Source organism: Anomaloglossus baeobatrachus, chromosome 6 (assembly GCF_048569485.1).
Source record: "Anomaloglossus baeobatrachus isolate aAnoBae1 chromosome 6, aAnoBae1.hap1, whole genome shotgun sequence".
NCBI lineage: Eukaryota > Metazoa > Chordata > Amphibia > Anura > Aromobatidae > Anomaloglossus > Anomaloglossus baeobatrachus.
In genome coordinates, this window is record NC_134358.1 from 5,527,690 (window position 1) to 5,544,672 (window position 16,983).

At 51.8% G+C, this 16,983-nt stretch overlaps 1 protein-coding gene across 1 annotated transcript in view; it reads left to right on the top strand.

The window, feature by feature from the left end:
• Positions 1-1,080: 1,080 nt before the first annotated feature.
• Positions 1,081-16,983, top strand: part of LOC142243773 (1-phosphatidylinositol 4,5-bisphosphate phosphodiesterase gamma-1-like) — a 150,996-nt gene continuing 135,093 nt past the window's right edge. The window contains exon 1 of the mRNA XM_075315972.1: positions 1,081-1,865. Within this exon, the coding sequence (XP_075172087.1) occupies positions 1,646-1,865 (220 nt within the window). The 5' untranslated portion in view covers positions 1,081-1,645. The remainder of the gene's footprint in view (positions 1,866-16,983) is intronic.

Sequence of the window (16,983 nt, forward strand, 5' to 3'; positions counted from 1 at the left end):
ATTGTCAGGCCGTCCTGCGGGTTGTCGGGCCGTCCTGCGGGTTGTCGGGCCGTCCTGCGGGTTGTCGGGCCGTCCTGCGGGTTGTCGGGCCGTCCTGCGGGTTGTCGGGCCCAGCTGCGGGTGGTCGGGCCAAGCTGCGGGTGGTCGGGCCAAGCTGCGGGTGGTCGGGCCAAGCTGCGGGTGGTCGGGCCAAGCTGCGGGTGGTCGGGCCAAGCTGCGGGTGGTCGGGCCAAGCTGCGGGTTGTCAGGCCATCTTGCGGGTTGTCAGGCCATGCTGCGGGTTGGCAGTCCGTCTTGCGGGTTGTCGGGCCATGCTGCGGGTTGTCGGGCCATGCTGCGGGTTGTCGGGCCATGCTGCGGGTTGTCGGGCCATGCTGCGGGTTGTCAGTCCGTCTTGCGGGTTGTCGGGCCATGCTGCGGGTTGTCGGGCCATGCTGCGCGTTGTCGGGCCATGCTGCGCGTTGTCGGGCCATGCTGCGCGTTGTCGGGCCATGCTGCGGGTTGTCGGGCCATGCTGCGCGTTGTCGGGCCATGCTGCGCGTTGTCGGGCCATGCTGCGCGTTGTCGGGCCATGCTGCGCGTTGTCGGGCCATGCTGCGCGTTGTCGGGCCATGCTGCGGGTTGTCGGGCCATGCTGTGGGTTGTCAGTCCGTCTTGCGGGTTGTCAGGCCATGCTGCGGGTTGTCAGGCCATGCTGCGGGTTGTCAGTCCGTCTTGCGGGTTGTCAGGCCATGCTGCGGGTTGTCAGGCCATGCTGCGGGTTGTCAGTCCGTCTTGCGGGTTGTCAGGCCATGCTGCGGGTTGTCAGGCCATGCTGCGGGTTGTCAGGCCATGCTGCGGGTTGTCAGTCCGTCTTGCGGGTTGTCAGGCCATGCTGCGGGTTGTCAGTCCGCGGCCCCCTTGCAGGTCACTTTTTTCCCTGGTTCGGGCATTTCCCGGCTGTTTGCAGCCTGTAACCGGTTCCCTCCGGACACCGCGGATCCAGGAGCCGCTCTGGGGCTTCATCAGCTGTTATTGCAGCCCCGGACCCGCACACTGGACCGGCGGAGGAGGGAGGAGGAGGAGGAGGGCTGTGCTGCCGGAGGAGGGTGTAGGTGTGGTCTGCTCCATCCTCCCGTGCACAGGGTCCGCTGCACAGAGCACTGCACCGGGACCCCAGCAGCGGAGGACCCCCATCTCCTGAGGACCCCTGAACCCGGCATCTCCTGGGGACCCCCGCTCCTCCTGAGCACCCCCCATTTCCTGAGCACCCGGCTCCTCCTGAGGACCCCCCATCTCCTGAGGACCCCCCATCTCCTGAGGACCCCCCATCTCCTGAGCACCCGGCTCCTCCTGAGGACCCCCCATCTCCAGAGGACCCCTGAACCCGGCATCTCCTGTGGACCCCCCAATCTCCTGAGGACCCCCCATCTCCTGTGGACTCTCCATCTCCTGAGGACCCCTGAACCCGGCATCTCCTGGGGACCCGCAGCAGCAGAGCACCCCGCACCTCCTGAGGACCCCGCATCTCCCGAGACCCCAGCAGCTGAGGACCCCGAACCTCTGGAGGACCCCGCCCGGCCGCCTCCTGTGATGCGGCGCCCTCCATCCCGCGTCCCTCCAGGCACGGCTCGGTCCCGTGTGGCCGGAGGAGAGGAGCTCGGCCATGTCCGGGTGTAGACTGCCCAATATGAACGGATTCGCGGAGGAGCCGAGGATGGAGCCCGGAGCCGTGGCCCGGAGCCTGCGGCAGCTGGAGACCGGCACCGTCCTCACCCTGTTCTACCAGAAGAAGTCCCAGCGGCCCGAGCGGAGAACCTTCCAGATCCGACTGGACTCCCGCCAGGTGGTGTGGTACCGGAGCCCGGAGAAGCTGGAGGGAGAAGGTGAGTGCAGACAGGGGCAGTCCCATGTAACTCCACAGAGAGGACACCTGCAGTCCCATGTAACTCCACAGAGAGGGCACTAGCAGTCCTATGTAACGCCACAGAGAGGACACCTGCAGTCCTATGTAACTTCACAGAGAGAGCACCTGCAGTCTCATGTAACTCCACAGAGAGGACATCTGCAGTCCCATGTAACTCCACAGAGAGGACACTAGCAGTCCTATGTAACGCCACAGAGAGGACACTAGCAGTCCTATGTAACGCCACAGAGAGGACACCTGCAGTCCTATGTAACTTCACAGAGAGAGCACCTGCGGTCTCATGTAACTCCACAGAGAGGGCACCAGCAGTCCTATGTAACGCCACAGAGAGGACACCTGCAGTCCTATATAACTCCACAGAGAGGGCACCTGCAGTCCCATGTAACCACAGAGAGGGCTCCAGCAGTCCTATGTAACTTCACAGAGAGGACACCTGCAGTCCCATGTAGCTCCACAGAGAGGACACCTGCAGTCCTATGTAACACCACAGATAACTGTGAGGCAAATCCCGGGATTTGAAGATGAATTATGACTTCCAGTCATAATCCCTCATCACTCCCTGGCAGTGCCCCCTCCCTTCTTGTTCTCAATGTCCAGCATCTGTGAAGGTGTTACACCTCCATGGCCATCTCCTGTGATATGGAGATTAGATGATGTGGGAACAATGGACACAGGATGACTCCCTGCCGTGACCCTGTGGTAGGAGCTGCTATCTAATTAGCAAGCTTGGAAGTATCCAGACAGGACGACTCCAGTAAAAAATGGTTCATATCTCGCAAGCCATATTTCCGATAAATATGGCAACCATAAAAATGGTGTCCCCGCATGCGGACGATGCCGGCACACCCTTTTTATGGGAGCAGGACCTGGGGAAATACCCCAAACGTGATATCAGCCAATGGGGAACTGGCAGACAGGTCATGAGTCCTCTCATTCTGTAGCTAAATTCATAACTGTCACAATGAGAGCATTGGCGTCCGCCTACGACGCTCCCAGGCAAAGTTATGGCCCATATTCCATGTTGTGGATTGTCCATAACTCCAGCCAGGGGTGGAGCAGTGCTCCCTCTGAGGTCACTAAGGTAGGAGGGGACCTGGATCTGCCCAGGTTGATAACCCTACTTCGGCCATTTTCCAGGGTTCTTTCGCTGGGGGCACGTGTAGGAAACATCTGTGGGAAGGATCCTAGAAACCTGGTCTACAGCGCCCCCCTGTGGCCAGACGCAACAAGGTAACTGCTGGAACTGTGTATGCCTGTTTGTAACCCATGCTTTGATTGTAACTGTACCCTGACATATGTATATTCTGTAGATTCCCTATTGTATGTATTGTAGTTTCTAGTGTGCTTTAGGCTGATTAAATTATATAATTAATCTTGGGCTGTTCTGTTATCTCGATCTTGAATCCCACGTCTGTGTGTTCGGCTAATAGTTACCGTGAAGCGGTTGGTGGCAGCGAGTTGTGCCAAGGATTATTGTGGGGAGGCCAGTGAGATCCGGGGAGGTTTTATATATTCCGCCCGCGGAGGTCGGGGGAATATATACCTTACTCTCACCGGGGACCCTTCAATAATCGGCATAAGTAGTATAGCGGCCTCCTTGCTTATTGTCGGGCAATTCCATAATTGGCCTGACTATAAGAGGGGCGCTAGAGAGCGCGTCACGTGCTCTGTCGGTCGGGAGGTATAAAGGAGGGGTGACCCCCCACTTGTTACCCCCCGATTGTGACGTACTGGTAGCCAGCGCGGGGGATTTCTGAGTGACCCCCCCGGTGGTTTGTGACAATAACACAGTAATATCTCTGAGTACAGATAATGTAGTAGATGTCACCTGCAGTCCTATGTAACACCACAGATAACACAGTGACATCTCTGAGTACAGATAATGTAGTAGATGTCTCCTGCAGTCCTATGTAACACCACAGATAACACAGTGATATCTCTGAGTACAGATAATGTAGTAGATGTCACCTGCAGTCCTATGTAACACCACAGATAACACAGTGACATCTCTGAGTACAGATAATGTAGTAGATGTCTCCTGCAGTCCTATGTAACACCACAGATAACACAGTGATATATCTCTGAGTACAGATAATGTAGTAGATGTCACCTGCAGTCCTATGTAACACCACAGATAACACAGTAATATCTCTGAGTACAGATAATGTAGTAGATGTCACCTGCAGTCCTATGTAACACCACAGATAACACAGTGATATCTCTGAGTACAGATAATGTAGTAGATGTCACCTGCAGTCCTATGTAACACCACAGATAACACAGTGATATCTCTCTGAGTACAGATAATGTAGTAGATGTCACCTGCAGTCCTATGTAACACCACAGATAACACAGTGATATCTCTCTGAGTACAGATAATGTAGTAGATGTCACCTGCAGTCCTATGTAACACCACAGATAACACAGTGATATCTCTGAGTACAGATAATGTAGTAGATGTCTCCTGCAGTCCTATGTAACACCACAGATAACACAGTGATATCTCTGAGTACAGATAATGTAGTAGATGTCACCTGCAGTCCTATGTAACACCACAGATAACACTGTGATATCTCTGAGTACAGATAATGTAGTAGATGTCACCTGCAGTCCTATGTAACACCACAGATAACACAGTGATATCTATGAGTACAGATAATGTAGTAGATGTCACCTGCAGTCCTATGTAACACCACAGATAACACAGTGATATCTCTGAGTACAGATAATGTAGTAGATGTCACCTGCAGTCCTATGTAACACCACAGATAACACAGTGATATCTCTGAGTACAGATAATGCAGTAGATGTCACCTGCAGTCCTATGTAACACCACAGATAACAGTGATATCTCTGAGCACAGATAATGTAGTAGATGTCACCTGCAGTCCTATGTAACACCACAGATAACACAGTGATATCTGAGTACAGATAATGTAGTAGATGTCTCCTGCAGTCCTATGTAACACCACAGATAACACAGTGATATCTCTGAGTACAGATAATGTAGTAGATGTCTCCTGCAGTCCTATGTAACACCACAGATAACACAGTGATATCTCTGAGTACAGATAATGTAGTAGATGTCACCTGCAGTCCTATGTAACACCACAGATAACACAGTGATATCTCTGAGTACAGATAATGTAGTAGATGTCTCCTGCAGTCCTATGTAACACCACAGATAACACAGTGATATCTCTGAGTACAGATAATGTAGTAGATGTCACCTGCAGTCCTATGTAACACCACAGATAACAGTGATATCTCTGAGCACAGATAATGTAGTAGATGTCACCTGCAGTCCTATGTAACACCACGGATAACACAGTGATATCTGAGTACAGATAATGTAGTAGATGTCTCCTGCAGTCCTATGTAACACCACAGATAACACAGTGATATCTCTGAGTACAGATAATGTAGTAGATGTCTCCTGCAGTCCTATGTAACACCACAGATAACACAGTGATATCTCTGAGTACAGATAATGTAGTAGATGTCACCTGCAGTCCTATGTAACACCACAGATAACACAGTGATATCTCTGAGTACAGATAATGTAGTAGATGTCTCCTGCAGTCCTATGTAACACCACAGATAACACAGTGATATCTCTGAGTACAGATAATGTAGTAGATGTCTCCTGCAGTCCTATGTAACACCACAGATAACACAGTGATATCTCTGAGTACAGATAATGTAGTAGATGTCACCTGCAGTCCTATGTAACACCACAGATAACACAGTGATATCTCTGAGCACAGATAATGTAGTAGATGTCACCTGCAGTCCTATGTAACACCACAGATAACACAGTGATATCTCTGAGTACAGATAATGTAGTAGATGTCTCCTGCAGTCCTATGTAACACCACAGATAACACAGTGATATCTCTGAGTACAGATAATGTAGTAGATGTCACCTGCAGTCCTATGTAACACCACAGATAACACAGTGATATCTCTGAGTACAGATAATGTAGTAGATGTCACCTGCAGTCCTATGTAACACCACAGATAACACAGTGATATCTCTGAGTACAGATAATGTAGTAGATGTCACCTGCAGTCCTATGTAACACCACAGATAACACAGTGATATCTCTGAGTACAGATAATGTAGTAGATGTCACCTGCAGTCCTATGTAACACCACAGATAACACAGTGATATCTCTCTGAGTACAGATAATGTAGTAGATGTCACCTGCAGTCCTATGTAACACCACAGATAACACAGTGATATCTCTGAGTACAGATAATGTAGTAGATGTCACCTGCAGTCCTATGTAACACCACAGATAACACAGTGATATCTCTGAGTACAGATAATGTAGTAGATATCACCTGCAGTCCTATGTAACACCACAGATAACACAGTGATATCTCTGAGTACAGATAATGTAGTAGATATCACCTGCAGTCCTATGTAACACCACAGATAACACAGTGATATCTCTGAGTACAGATAATGTAGTAGATATCACCTGCAGTCTACTTCTCATCCCTCATATCTTCTTTCTCTCACAACCCTAAACAGCTATTCAACACTTTCAATTCTCTCCTCCGTCCCCCGGCACCACCTCCCTCTCCCTCTCCTCTCCTCTCCTCCGTCCTCCGGCACCACCTCCCTCTCCCTCTCCTCTCCTCTCCTCCGTCCTCCGGCACCACCTCCCTCTCCTCTCCTCCGTCCTCCGGCACCACCTCCCTCTCCTCTCCTCCGTCCTCCAGCACCACCTCCCTCTCCTCTCCTCCGTCCTCCGGCACCACCTCCCTCTCCTCTCCTCCATCCCCCGGCACCACCTCCCTCTCCTCTCATCTCAGCTGAAGACTTTGCCTCTTTCTTCAAGCGGAAGATTGACAACATCAGAGCAAGCTTTGGCCCACAATCACCACAGCCCCTCATCATAGCTACTCATCCCTCTTCCTCCAAATCCAGCTTCTCCACCATGACAGAAAACAATCTCTCCACTCTACTCTCAAGATCACATCTAACCACCTGTGCACTGGACCCGCTCCCATCGCACCTCATCCCCAACATCACCACAGTCCTCATCCCAGCCCTAACCCATCTCTTCAACCTATCACTAGCAAGTGGTGTATTCCCTTCATGCTTTAAACATGCCTCTATTACACCCATCCTCAAAAAGCCCTCCCTTGACCCATCCTCTGTGTCAAACTATCGCCCCATATCCCTTCTCCCCTATGCCTCAAAACTACTGGAACAGCATGTCCATCTTGAATTGTCCTCATACCTCTCCTCCTGCTCCCTCTTTGACCGGCTTCAATCTGGCTTCCGACCACATCATTCTACCGAAACTGCCCTAACCAAAGTCACCAATGATCTACTAACCGCCAAAGCCAAGCGACACTACTCTGTCCTCCTCCTCCTGGACCTGTCCTCTGCCTTCGACACAGTAGACCATTCCCTCCTACTACAGATTCTCTCATCTCTGGGCATCACAGACTTGGCCCTATCTTGGATCTCCTCATACCTAACCGACCGAACTTTCAGCGTCTCCCATTCTCACACCACTTCCTCAGCTCGCCCCCTATCTGTCGGTGTCCCTCAAGGCTCAGTTCTTGGACCCCTGCTGTTCTCCATCTACACCTTCGGCTTGGGACAGCTCATAGAGTCCCACGGCTTCCAGTATCATCTCTATGCCGATGACACACAGATCTACCTCTCTGGACCTGACATTACCTCTCTACTAACCAAAATACCACAATGTTTGTCTGCTATTTCATCCTTCTTCTCTGCACGATTCCTAAAACTGAACATGGACAAAACAGAGTTTATTGTCTTTCCTCCTCCTCACTCTCCCCAGTCTCACAAGCTCGTTGCCTTGGAGTAACCCTCGACTCTGCTCTATCCTTCAAGCCACACATCCAAGCCCTCTTCAACTCATGCCGATTACAACTCAAAAATATCTCCCGGATCCGTGCTTTCCTTAACCAAGAATCTTCAAAAACATTAGTGCATGCCCTCATCATCTCCCGCCTCGACTACTGCAACCTCCTGCTCTCTGGCCTCCCTTCCAACACTCTTGCACCCCTCCAATCTATCCTAAACTCTGCAGCCCGCTTAATCCACCTCTCCCCTCGCTACTCCCCAGCCTCGCCACTCTGCCAATCCCTTCACTGGCTTCCCATCGCCCAACGACTCCAGTTCAAAACATTAACCATGACATACAAAGCCATGCACAACCTGTCTCCTCCCTACATCTGTGACCTAGTCTCCCAGTACCTACCTGCACGCAACCTTAGATCCTCACAAGATCTCCTTCTCTGCTCCTCTCTTATTTCCTCTTCCCACAATCGTGTACAAGATTTCTCCCGTGCATCCCCCATACTCTGGAACGCTCTACCTCAGCACATCAGACTCTCCACTACCATGGAAAGCTTCAAGAGGAACCTCAAGACCCACCTCTTCCAACAAGCCTACAACCTACAATAGCCCTCAGCCCAGTAGACCACTGCGCAACCAGCTCTGTCCTCACCTATTGTACCATCACCCATTCCCTGTAGACTGTGAGCCCTCGCGGGCAGGGTCCTCTCTCCTCCTATACCAGTCTGTCTTGTACTGTTAATGATTGTTGTACGTATACCCTCTTTCACTTGTAAAGCGCCATGGAATAAATGGCGCTATAATAATAAATAATAATAATAATAATAATAATATGTAACACCACAGATAACAGTGATATCTCTGAGTACAGATAATGTAGTAGATGTCACCTGCAGTCCTATGTAACACCACAGATAACAGTGATATCTCTGAGTACAGATAATGTAGTAGATGTCACCTGCAGTCCTATGTAACACCACAGATAACACAGTGATATCTCTGAGTACAGATAATGTAGTAGATGTCACCTGCAGTCCTATGTAACACCACAGATAACAGTGATATCTCTGAGTACAGATAATGTAGTAGATGTCACCTGCAGTCCTATGTAACACCACAGATAACACAGTGATATCTCTGAGTACAGATAATGTAGTAGATGTCACCTGCAGTCCCATGTAACACCACAGATAACAGTGATATATCTGAGTACAGATAATGTAGTAGATGTCACCTGCAGTCCTATGTAACACCACAGATAACACAGTGATATCTCTGAGTACAGATAATGTAGTAGATGTCACCTGCAGTCCTATGTAACACCACAGATAACACAGTGATATCTCTGAGTACAGATAATGTAGTAGATGTCACCTGCAGTCCTATGTAACACCACAGATAACAGTGATATCTCTGAGTACAGATAATGTAGTAGATGTCACCTGCAGTCCTATGTAACACCACAGATAACACAGTGATATCTCTGAGTACAGATAATGCAGTAGATGTCACCTGCAGTCCTATGTAACACCACAGATAACACAGTGATATCTCTGAGTACAGATAATGTAGTAGATGCCACCTGCAGTCCTATGTAACACCACAGATAACACAGTGATATCTCTGAGTACAGAAAATGTAGTAGATGTCACCTGCAGTCCTATGTAACACCACAGATAACACAGTGATATCTCTGAGTACAGATAATGTAGTAGATGTCACCTGCAGTCCTATGTAACTCCACAGATAACACAGTGATATCTCTGAGTACAGATAATGTAGTAGATGTTACCTGCAGTCCTATGTAACACCACAGATAACACAGTGATATCTCTCTGAGTACAGATAATGTAGTAGATGTCACCTGCAGTCCTATGTAACACCACAGATAACACAGTGATATCTCTGAGTACAGATAATGTAGTAGATGTCACCTGCAGTCCTATGTAACACCACAGATAACACAGTGATATCTCTCTGAGTACAGATAATGTAGTAGATGTCACCTGCAGTCCTATGTAACACCACAGATAACACAGTGATATATCTCTGAGTACAGATAATGTAGTAGAGGTCACCTGCAGTCCTATGTAACACCACAGATAACACAGTGATAGCTCTGAGTACAGATAATGTAGTAGATGTTACCTGCAGTCCTATGTAACACCACAGATAACACAGTGATATCTCTCTGAGTACAGATAATGTAGTAGATGTCACCTGCAGTCCTATGTAACACCACAGATAACACAGTGATATCTCTGAGTACAGATAATGTAGTAGAGGTCACCTGCAGTCCTATGTAACACCACAGATAACACAGTGATATCTCTGAGTACAGATAATGTAGTAGAGGTCACCTGCAGTCCTATGTAACACCACAGATAACACAGTGATATCTCTGAGTACAGATAATGTAGTAGAGGTCACCTGCAGTCCTATGTAACACCACAGATAACACAGTGATATCTCTGAGTACAGATAATGTAGTAGATGTCACCTGCAGTCCTATGTAACACCACAGATAACACAGTGATATCTCTGAGTACAGATAATGTAGTAGATGTCACCTGCAGTCCTATGTAACACCACAGATAACACAGTGATATCTCTGAGTACAGATAATGTAGTAGATGTCACCTGCAGTCCTATGTAACACCACAGATAACACAGGGATATCTCTGAGTACAGATAATGTAGTAGATGTCACCTGCAGTCCTATGTAACACCACAGATAAAACAGTGATATCTCTGAGTACAGATAATGTAGGGGATGTCACCTGCAGTCCTATGTAACACCACAGATAACACAGTGATATCTCTGAGTACAGATAATGTAGATGTCACCTGCAGTCCTATGTAACACCACAGATAACACAGTGATATCTCTCTGAGTACAGATAATGTAGTAGGTGTCACCTGCAGTCCTATGTAACACCACAGATAAAAGTGATATCTCTGAGTACAGATAATGCAGTAGATGTCACCTGCAGTCCTATGTAACACCACAGATAACACAGTGATATCTCTCTGAGTACAGAGAATGTAGTAGATGTCACCTGCAGTCCTATGTAACTCCACAGATAACACAGTGATAGCTCTGAGTACAGATAATGTAGTAGATGTCACCTGCAGTCCTATGTAACACCACAGATAACACAGTGATATCTCTAATTACAGATAATGTAGTAGATGCCACCTGCAGTCCTATGTAACACCACAGATAACACAGTGATATCTCTGAGTACAGATAATGTAGTAGATGTCACCTGCAGTCCTATGTAACACCACAGATGACACAGTGATATCTCTGAGTACAGATAATGTAGTAGATGTCACCTGCAGTCCTATGTAACACCACAGATGACACAGTGATATCTCTCTGAGTACAGATAATGTAGTAGATGTCACCTGCAGTCCTATGTAACACCACAGATAACACAGTGATATCTCTGAGTACAGATAATGTAGTAGATCTCTGTCGCAGATGACTCTCGTGCTTCCTCCTGTGTGATCCGGTGGCAGTGAATTGCTGTGACCTCATGATGTCACTGCCGCCGGCTCTCGCACTTCCTTCTGTGTGGTCCGGTGGCAGTGAATTGCTGTGACCTCATGACGTCACTGCCGCCGGCTCTCGTGCTTCCTCCTGTGTGATCCGGTGGCAGTGAATTGCTGTGACCTCATGACGTCACTGCCGCCGGGTCTCGTGCTTCCTCCTGTGTGATCCGGTGGCAGTGAATTGCTGTGACCTCATGACGTCACTGCCGCCGGCTCTCGTGCTTCCTCCTGTGTGTCCCTGTGGCAGTGAATTGCTGTGACCTCATGACGTCACTGCCGCCGGCTCTCGCACTTCCTTCTGTGTGGTCCGGTGGCAGTGAATTGCTGTGACCTCATGACGTCACTGCCGCCGGGTCTCGTGCTTCCTCCTGTGTGATCCGGTGGCAGTGAATTGCTGTGACCTCATGACGTCACTGCCGCCGGCTCTCGTGCTTCCTCCTGTGTGTCCCTGTGGCAGTGAATTGCTGTGACCTCATGATGTCACTGCCGCCGGCTCTCGCACTTCCTTCTGTGTGATCCGGTGGCAGTGAATTGCTGTGACCTCATGACGTCACTGCCGCCGGCTCTCGTGCTTCCTCCTGTGTGATCTGGTGGCAGTGAATTGCTGTGACCTCATGATGTCACTGCCGCCGGCTCTCGTGCTTCCTCCTGTGTGATCCGGTGGCAGTGAATTGCTGTGACCTCATGACGTCACTGCCACCGGCTCTCGTGCTTCCTTCTGTGTGATCCGGTGGCAGTGAATTGCTGTGACCTCATGACGTCACTGCCGCCGGCTCTCGTGCTTCTCTCTGTGTGGTCTGGTGGAAGTTAATTGCTGTGACCTCATGATGTCACTGCCGCCGCCTCTCGTGCTTCCTCCTGTGTGACCCGGTGGAAGTTAATTGCTGTGACCTCATGACGTCACTGCCGCCGGCTCTAGCACTTCCTTCTGTGTGACCCGGTGGCAGTGAATTGCTGTGACCTCATGACGTCACTGCCGCCGGCTCTCGTACTTCCTCCTGTGTGTCCCTGTGGCAGTGAATTGCTGTGACCTCATGATGTCACTGCCGCCGGCTCTCGTGCTTCCTCCTGTGTGATCCGGTGGCAGTGAATTGCTGTGACCTCATGACGTCACTGCCACCGGCTCTCGTGCTTCCTCCTGTGTGGTCCGGTGGCAGTGAATTGCTGTGACCTCATGATGTCACTGCCGCCGGCTCTCGTGCTTCCTCCTGTGTGATCCGGTGGCAGTGAATTGCTGTGACCTCATGATGTCACTGCCGCCGGCTCTCGTGCTTCCTCCTGTGTGTCCCTGTGGCAGTGAATTGCTGTGACCTCATGACGTCACTGCCGCCGGCTCTCGTGCTTCCTCCTGTGTGATCCGGTGGCAGTGAATTGCTGTGACCTCATGATGTCACTGCCGCCGGCTCTCGTGCGTCCTCCTGTGTAATCCGGTGGCAGTGAATTGCTGTGACCTCATGATGTCACTGCCGCCGGCTCTCGCTCTTCCTTCTGTGTGACCCGGTGGCAGTGAATTGCTGTGACCTCATGACGTCACTGCTGACGGCTCTCGTGCTTCCTCCTGTGTGATCCGGTGGAAGTTAATTGCTGTGACCTCTTGATGTCACTGCCGCCGGCTCTCGCACTTCCTTCTGTGTGATCCGGTGGCAGTGAATTGCTGTGACCTCATGATGTCACTGCTGCCGGCTCTCGTGCTTCCTCCTGTGTGGTCCGGTGGCAGTGAATTGCTGTGACCTCATGATGTCACTGCCGCCGGCTCTCGTGCTTCCTCCTGTGTGACCCGGTGGCAGTGAATTGCTGTGACCTCATGACGTCACTGCCGCCGGCTCTCGTGCTTCCTCCTGTGTGGTCCGGTGGCAGTGAATTGCTGTGACCTCATGATGTCACTGCCGCCGGCTCTCGTGCTTCCTCCTGTGTGGTCCGGTGGCAGTGAATTGCTGTGACCTCATGATGTCACTGCCGCCGGCTCTCGCGCTTCCTCCTGTGTGACCCGGTGGCAGTGAATTGCTGTGACCTCATGACGTCACGGCAGCCGGCTCTCGTGCTTCCTCCTGTGTGGTCCGGTGGCAGTGAATTGCTGTGACCTCATGACGTCACTGCCGCCGGCTCTCGTGCTTCCTCCTTTGTGGTCTGGTGGCAGTGAATTGCGGTGACCTCATGATGTCTCTGCTGCCGGCTCTCGCTCTTCCTTCTGTGTGACCCGGTGGCAGTGAATTGCTGTGACCTCATGACGTCACTGCCGCCGGCTCTCGCGCTTCCTCCTGTGTGACCCGGTGACAGTGAATTGCTGTGACCTCATGACGTCACTGCCGCCGGCTCTCATGCTGCCTCCTGTGTGACCCGGTGGCAGTGAATTGCTGTGACCTCATGACGTCACTGCCGCCGGCTCTCGTGCTGCCTCCTGTGTGATCCGGTGGCAGTGAATTGCTGTGACCTCATGACGTCACTGCCGCCGCCTCTCGTGCTTCCTCCTGTGTGATCCGGTGGCAGTGAATTGCTGTGACCTCATGACGTCACTGCCGCCGGCTCTCGTGCTTCCTCCTGTGTGATCCGGTGGCAGTGAATTGCTGTGACCTCATGACGTCACTGCCGCCGGCTCTCATGCTTCCTCCTGTGTGGTCCGATGGCAGTGAATTGCTGTGACCTCATGACGTCACTGCCGCCGGCTCTCGTGCTGCCTCCTGTGTGACCCGGTGGCAGTGAATTGCTGTGACCTCATGACGTCACGGCAGCCGGCTCTCGTGCTTCCTCCTTTGTGGTCCGGTGGCAGTGAATTGCTGTGACCTCATGATGTCACTGCCGCCGGGTCTCGTGCTGCCTCCTGTGTGATCAGGTGGCAGTGAATTGCTGTGACCTCATGACGTCACTGCCGCCGGCTCTCGTGCTGCCTCCTGTGTGATCCGGTGGCAGTGAATTGCTGTGACCTCATGACGTCACTGCCGCCGGCTCTCGTGCTTCCTCCTGTGTGATCCGGTGGCAGTGAATTGCTGTGACCTCATGACGTCACTGCCGCCGGCTCTCGTGCTGCCTCCTGTGTGGTCCGGTGGCAGTGAATTGCTGTGACCTCATGATGTCACTGCCGCCGGCTCTCGTGCTTCCTTCTGTGTGATCCGGTGGCAGTGAATTGCTGTGACCTCATGACGTCACTGCCGCCGGCTCGTGCTGCCTCCTGTGTGATCCGGTGGCAGTGAATTGCTGTGACCTCATGACGTCACTGCCGCCGGCTCTCGTGCTGCCTCCTGTGTGGTCCGGTGGCAGTGAATTGCTGTGACCTCATGATGTCACTGCCGCCGGCTCTCGTGCTTCCTTCTGTGTGATCCGGTGGCAGTGAATTGCTGTGACCTCATGACGTCACTGCCGCCGGCTCTCGTGCTGCCTCCTGTGTGGTCCGGTGGCAGTGAATTGCTGTGACCTCATGATGTCACTGCCGCCGGCTCTCGTGCTTCCTTCTGTGTGATCCGGTGGCAGTGAATTGCTGTGACCTCATGATGTCACTGCCGCCGGCTCTCGTGCTGCCTCCTGTGTGATCCGGTGGCAGTGAATTGCTGTGACCTCATGACGTCACTGCCGCCGGCTCGTGCTGCCTCCTGTGTGATCCGGTGGCAGTGAATTGCTGTGACCTCATGACGTCACTGCCGCCGGCTCGTGCTGCCTCCTGTGTGATCCGGTGGCAGTGAATTGCTGTGACCTCATGACGTCACTGCCGCCGGTTCTCGCGCTGCCTCCTGTGTGACCCGGATGCTGTTCTTTTTTGCCATTATTAGAGAGCAGCGAGTTGTGGATGAAGTTGCGAGTGATTTCGCCGCTGCACATGAGCAGTACCAGCCGTTTCTCCCCATGTGGTTTTTTCTGCTCTTGGTTCTTTATGTCTCCAGATCTTTGATCTCTTATCACCCGAGGATTTCTCCGCAGACACAGAGGGTTTTGGATATTTTATAACGGATTCTTCCCATCCATGTGAATACGACCTTCTTGTGAAGTCCTGAGAAGCCCCCGGAGTTCCATCTGTCCATCTGTGGGGGTCTCCTGTCATCTGAATACAGGCATCATGAAGTGATTCCTTCTCCAATTCTCAGCTCACGGTTAATTTCTTCTTGTAATTTGTTTCTGGGATTCGCTCTGGTTAATGTCATAATAAGACGTCTCAGAAATGTCTTCCATTGCTTTAGTACTTTCCCTTACAGAGGCTCCAGGACTTAAAGATGTCACCGGTACAAGGCGAATCTTCTCCCGTAGTCTCTGCCGCAGGTGGAATTGTCACCGGTACAAGGCGAATCTTCTCCCGTAGTCTCTGCTGCAGGTGGAATTGTCACCGGTACAAGGCGAATCTTCTCCCGTAGTCTCTGCCGCAGGTGGAATTTTCACCGGCACGAGGCGAATCTTCTCCCGTAGTCTCTGCCGCAGGTGGAATTGTCACCGGTACAAGGCGAATCTTCTCCAGTAGTCTCTGCCGCAGGTGGAATTGTCACCACCACGAGGCGAATCTTCTCCTGTAGTCTCTGCCGCAGGTGGAATTGTCACCGGCACGAGGCGAATCTTCTCCCGTAGTCTCTGCCGCAGGTGGAATTGTCACCGGCACGAGGCGAATCTTCTCCCGTAGTCTCTGCCGCAGGTGGAATTGTCACCGGCACGAGGCGAATCTTCTCCCGTAGGTTCTGCTGCAGGTGGAATTGTCACCTGCACGAGGCGAATCTTCTCCCGTAGTGTCTGCCACAGGTGGAATTGTCACCGGTACAAGGCGAATCTTCTCCTGTAGTCTCTGCTGCAGGTGGAATTGTCACCGGCACGAGGCGAATCTTCTCCCGTAGTCTCTGCCGCAGGTGGAATTGTCACCGGCACGAGGCGAATCTTCTCCCGTAGTCTCTGCCGCAGGTGGAATTGTCACCGGCACGAGGCGAATCTTCTCCCGTAGTCTCTGCCGCAGGTGGAATTGTCACCGGCACGAGGCGAATCTTCTCCCGTAGTCTCTGCCGCAGGTGGAATTGTTACTGGCACGAGGCGAATCTTCTCCCGTAGTCTCTGCCGCAGGTGGAATTGTCACCGGCACGAGGCGAATCTTCTCCCGTAGTCTCTGTTGCAGGTGGAATTGTCACCAGCACGAGGCGAATCTTCTTCCGTAGTCTCTGCCGCAGGTGGAATTGTCACCGGCACGAGGCGAATCTTCTCCCGTAGTCTCTGCCGCAGGTGGAATGGTCACTGGCACGAGGCGAATCTTCTCCCGTAGTCTCTGCTGCAGGTGGAATTGTCACCGGCACGAGGCGAATCTTCTCCCGTAGTCTCTGCCGCAGGTGAAATTGTCACTGGCACGAGGCAAATCTTCTCCCGTAGTCTCTGCCGCAGGTGGAATGGTCACTGGCACGAGGCGAATCTTCTCCCGTAGTCTCTGCCGCAGGTGGAATGGTCACTGGCACGAGGCGAATCTTCTCCCGTAGTCTCTGCTGCAGGTGGAATTGTCACCGGCACGAGGCGAATCTTCTCCCGTAGTCTCTGCCGCAGGTGGAATTGTCACTGGCACGAGGCGAATCTTCTCCCGTAGTCTCTGCCGCAGGTGGAATTGTCACCAGCACGAGGCGAATCTTCTCCCGTAGTCTCTGCCGCAGGTGGAATTGTCACCAGCACGAGGCGAATCTTCTCCCGTAGTCTCTGCCGCAGGTGGAATTGTCACCGGCACGA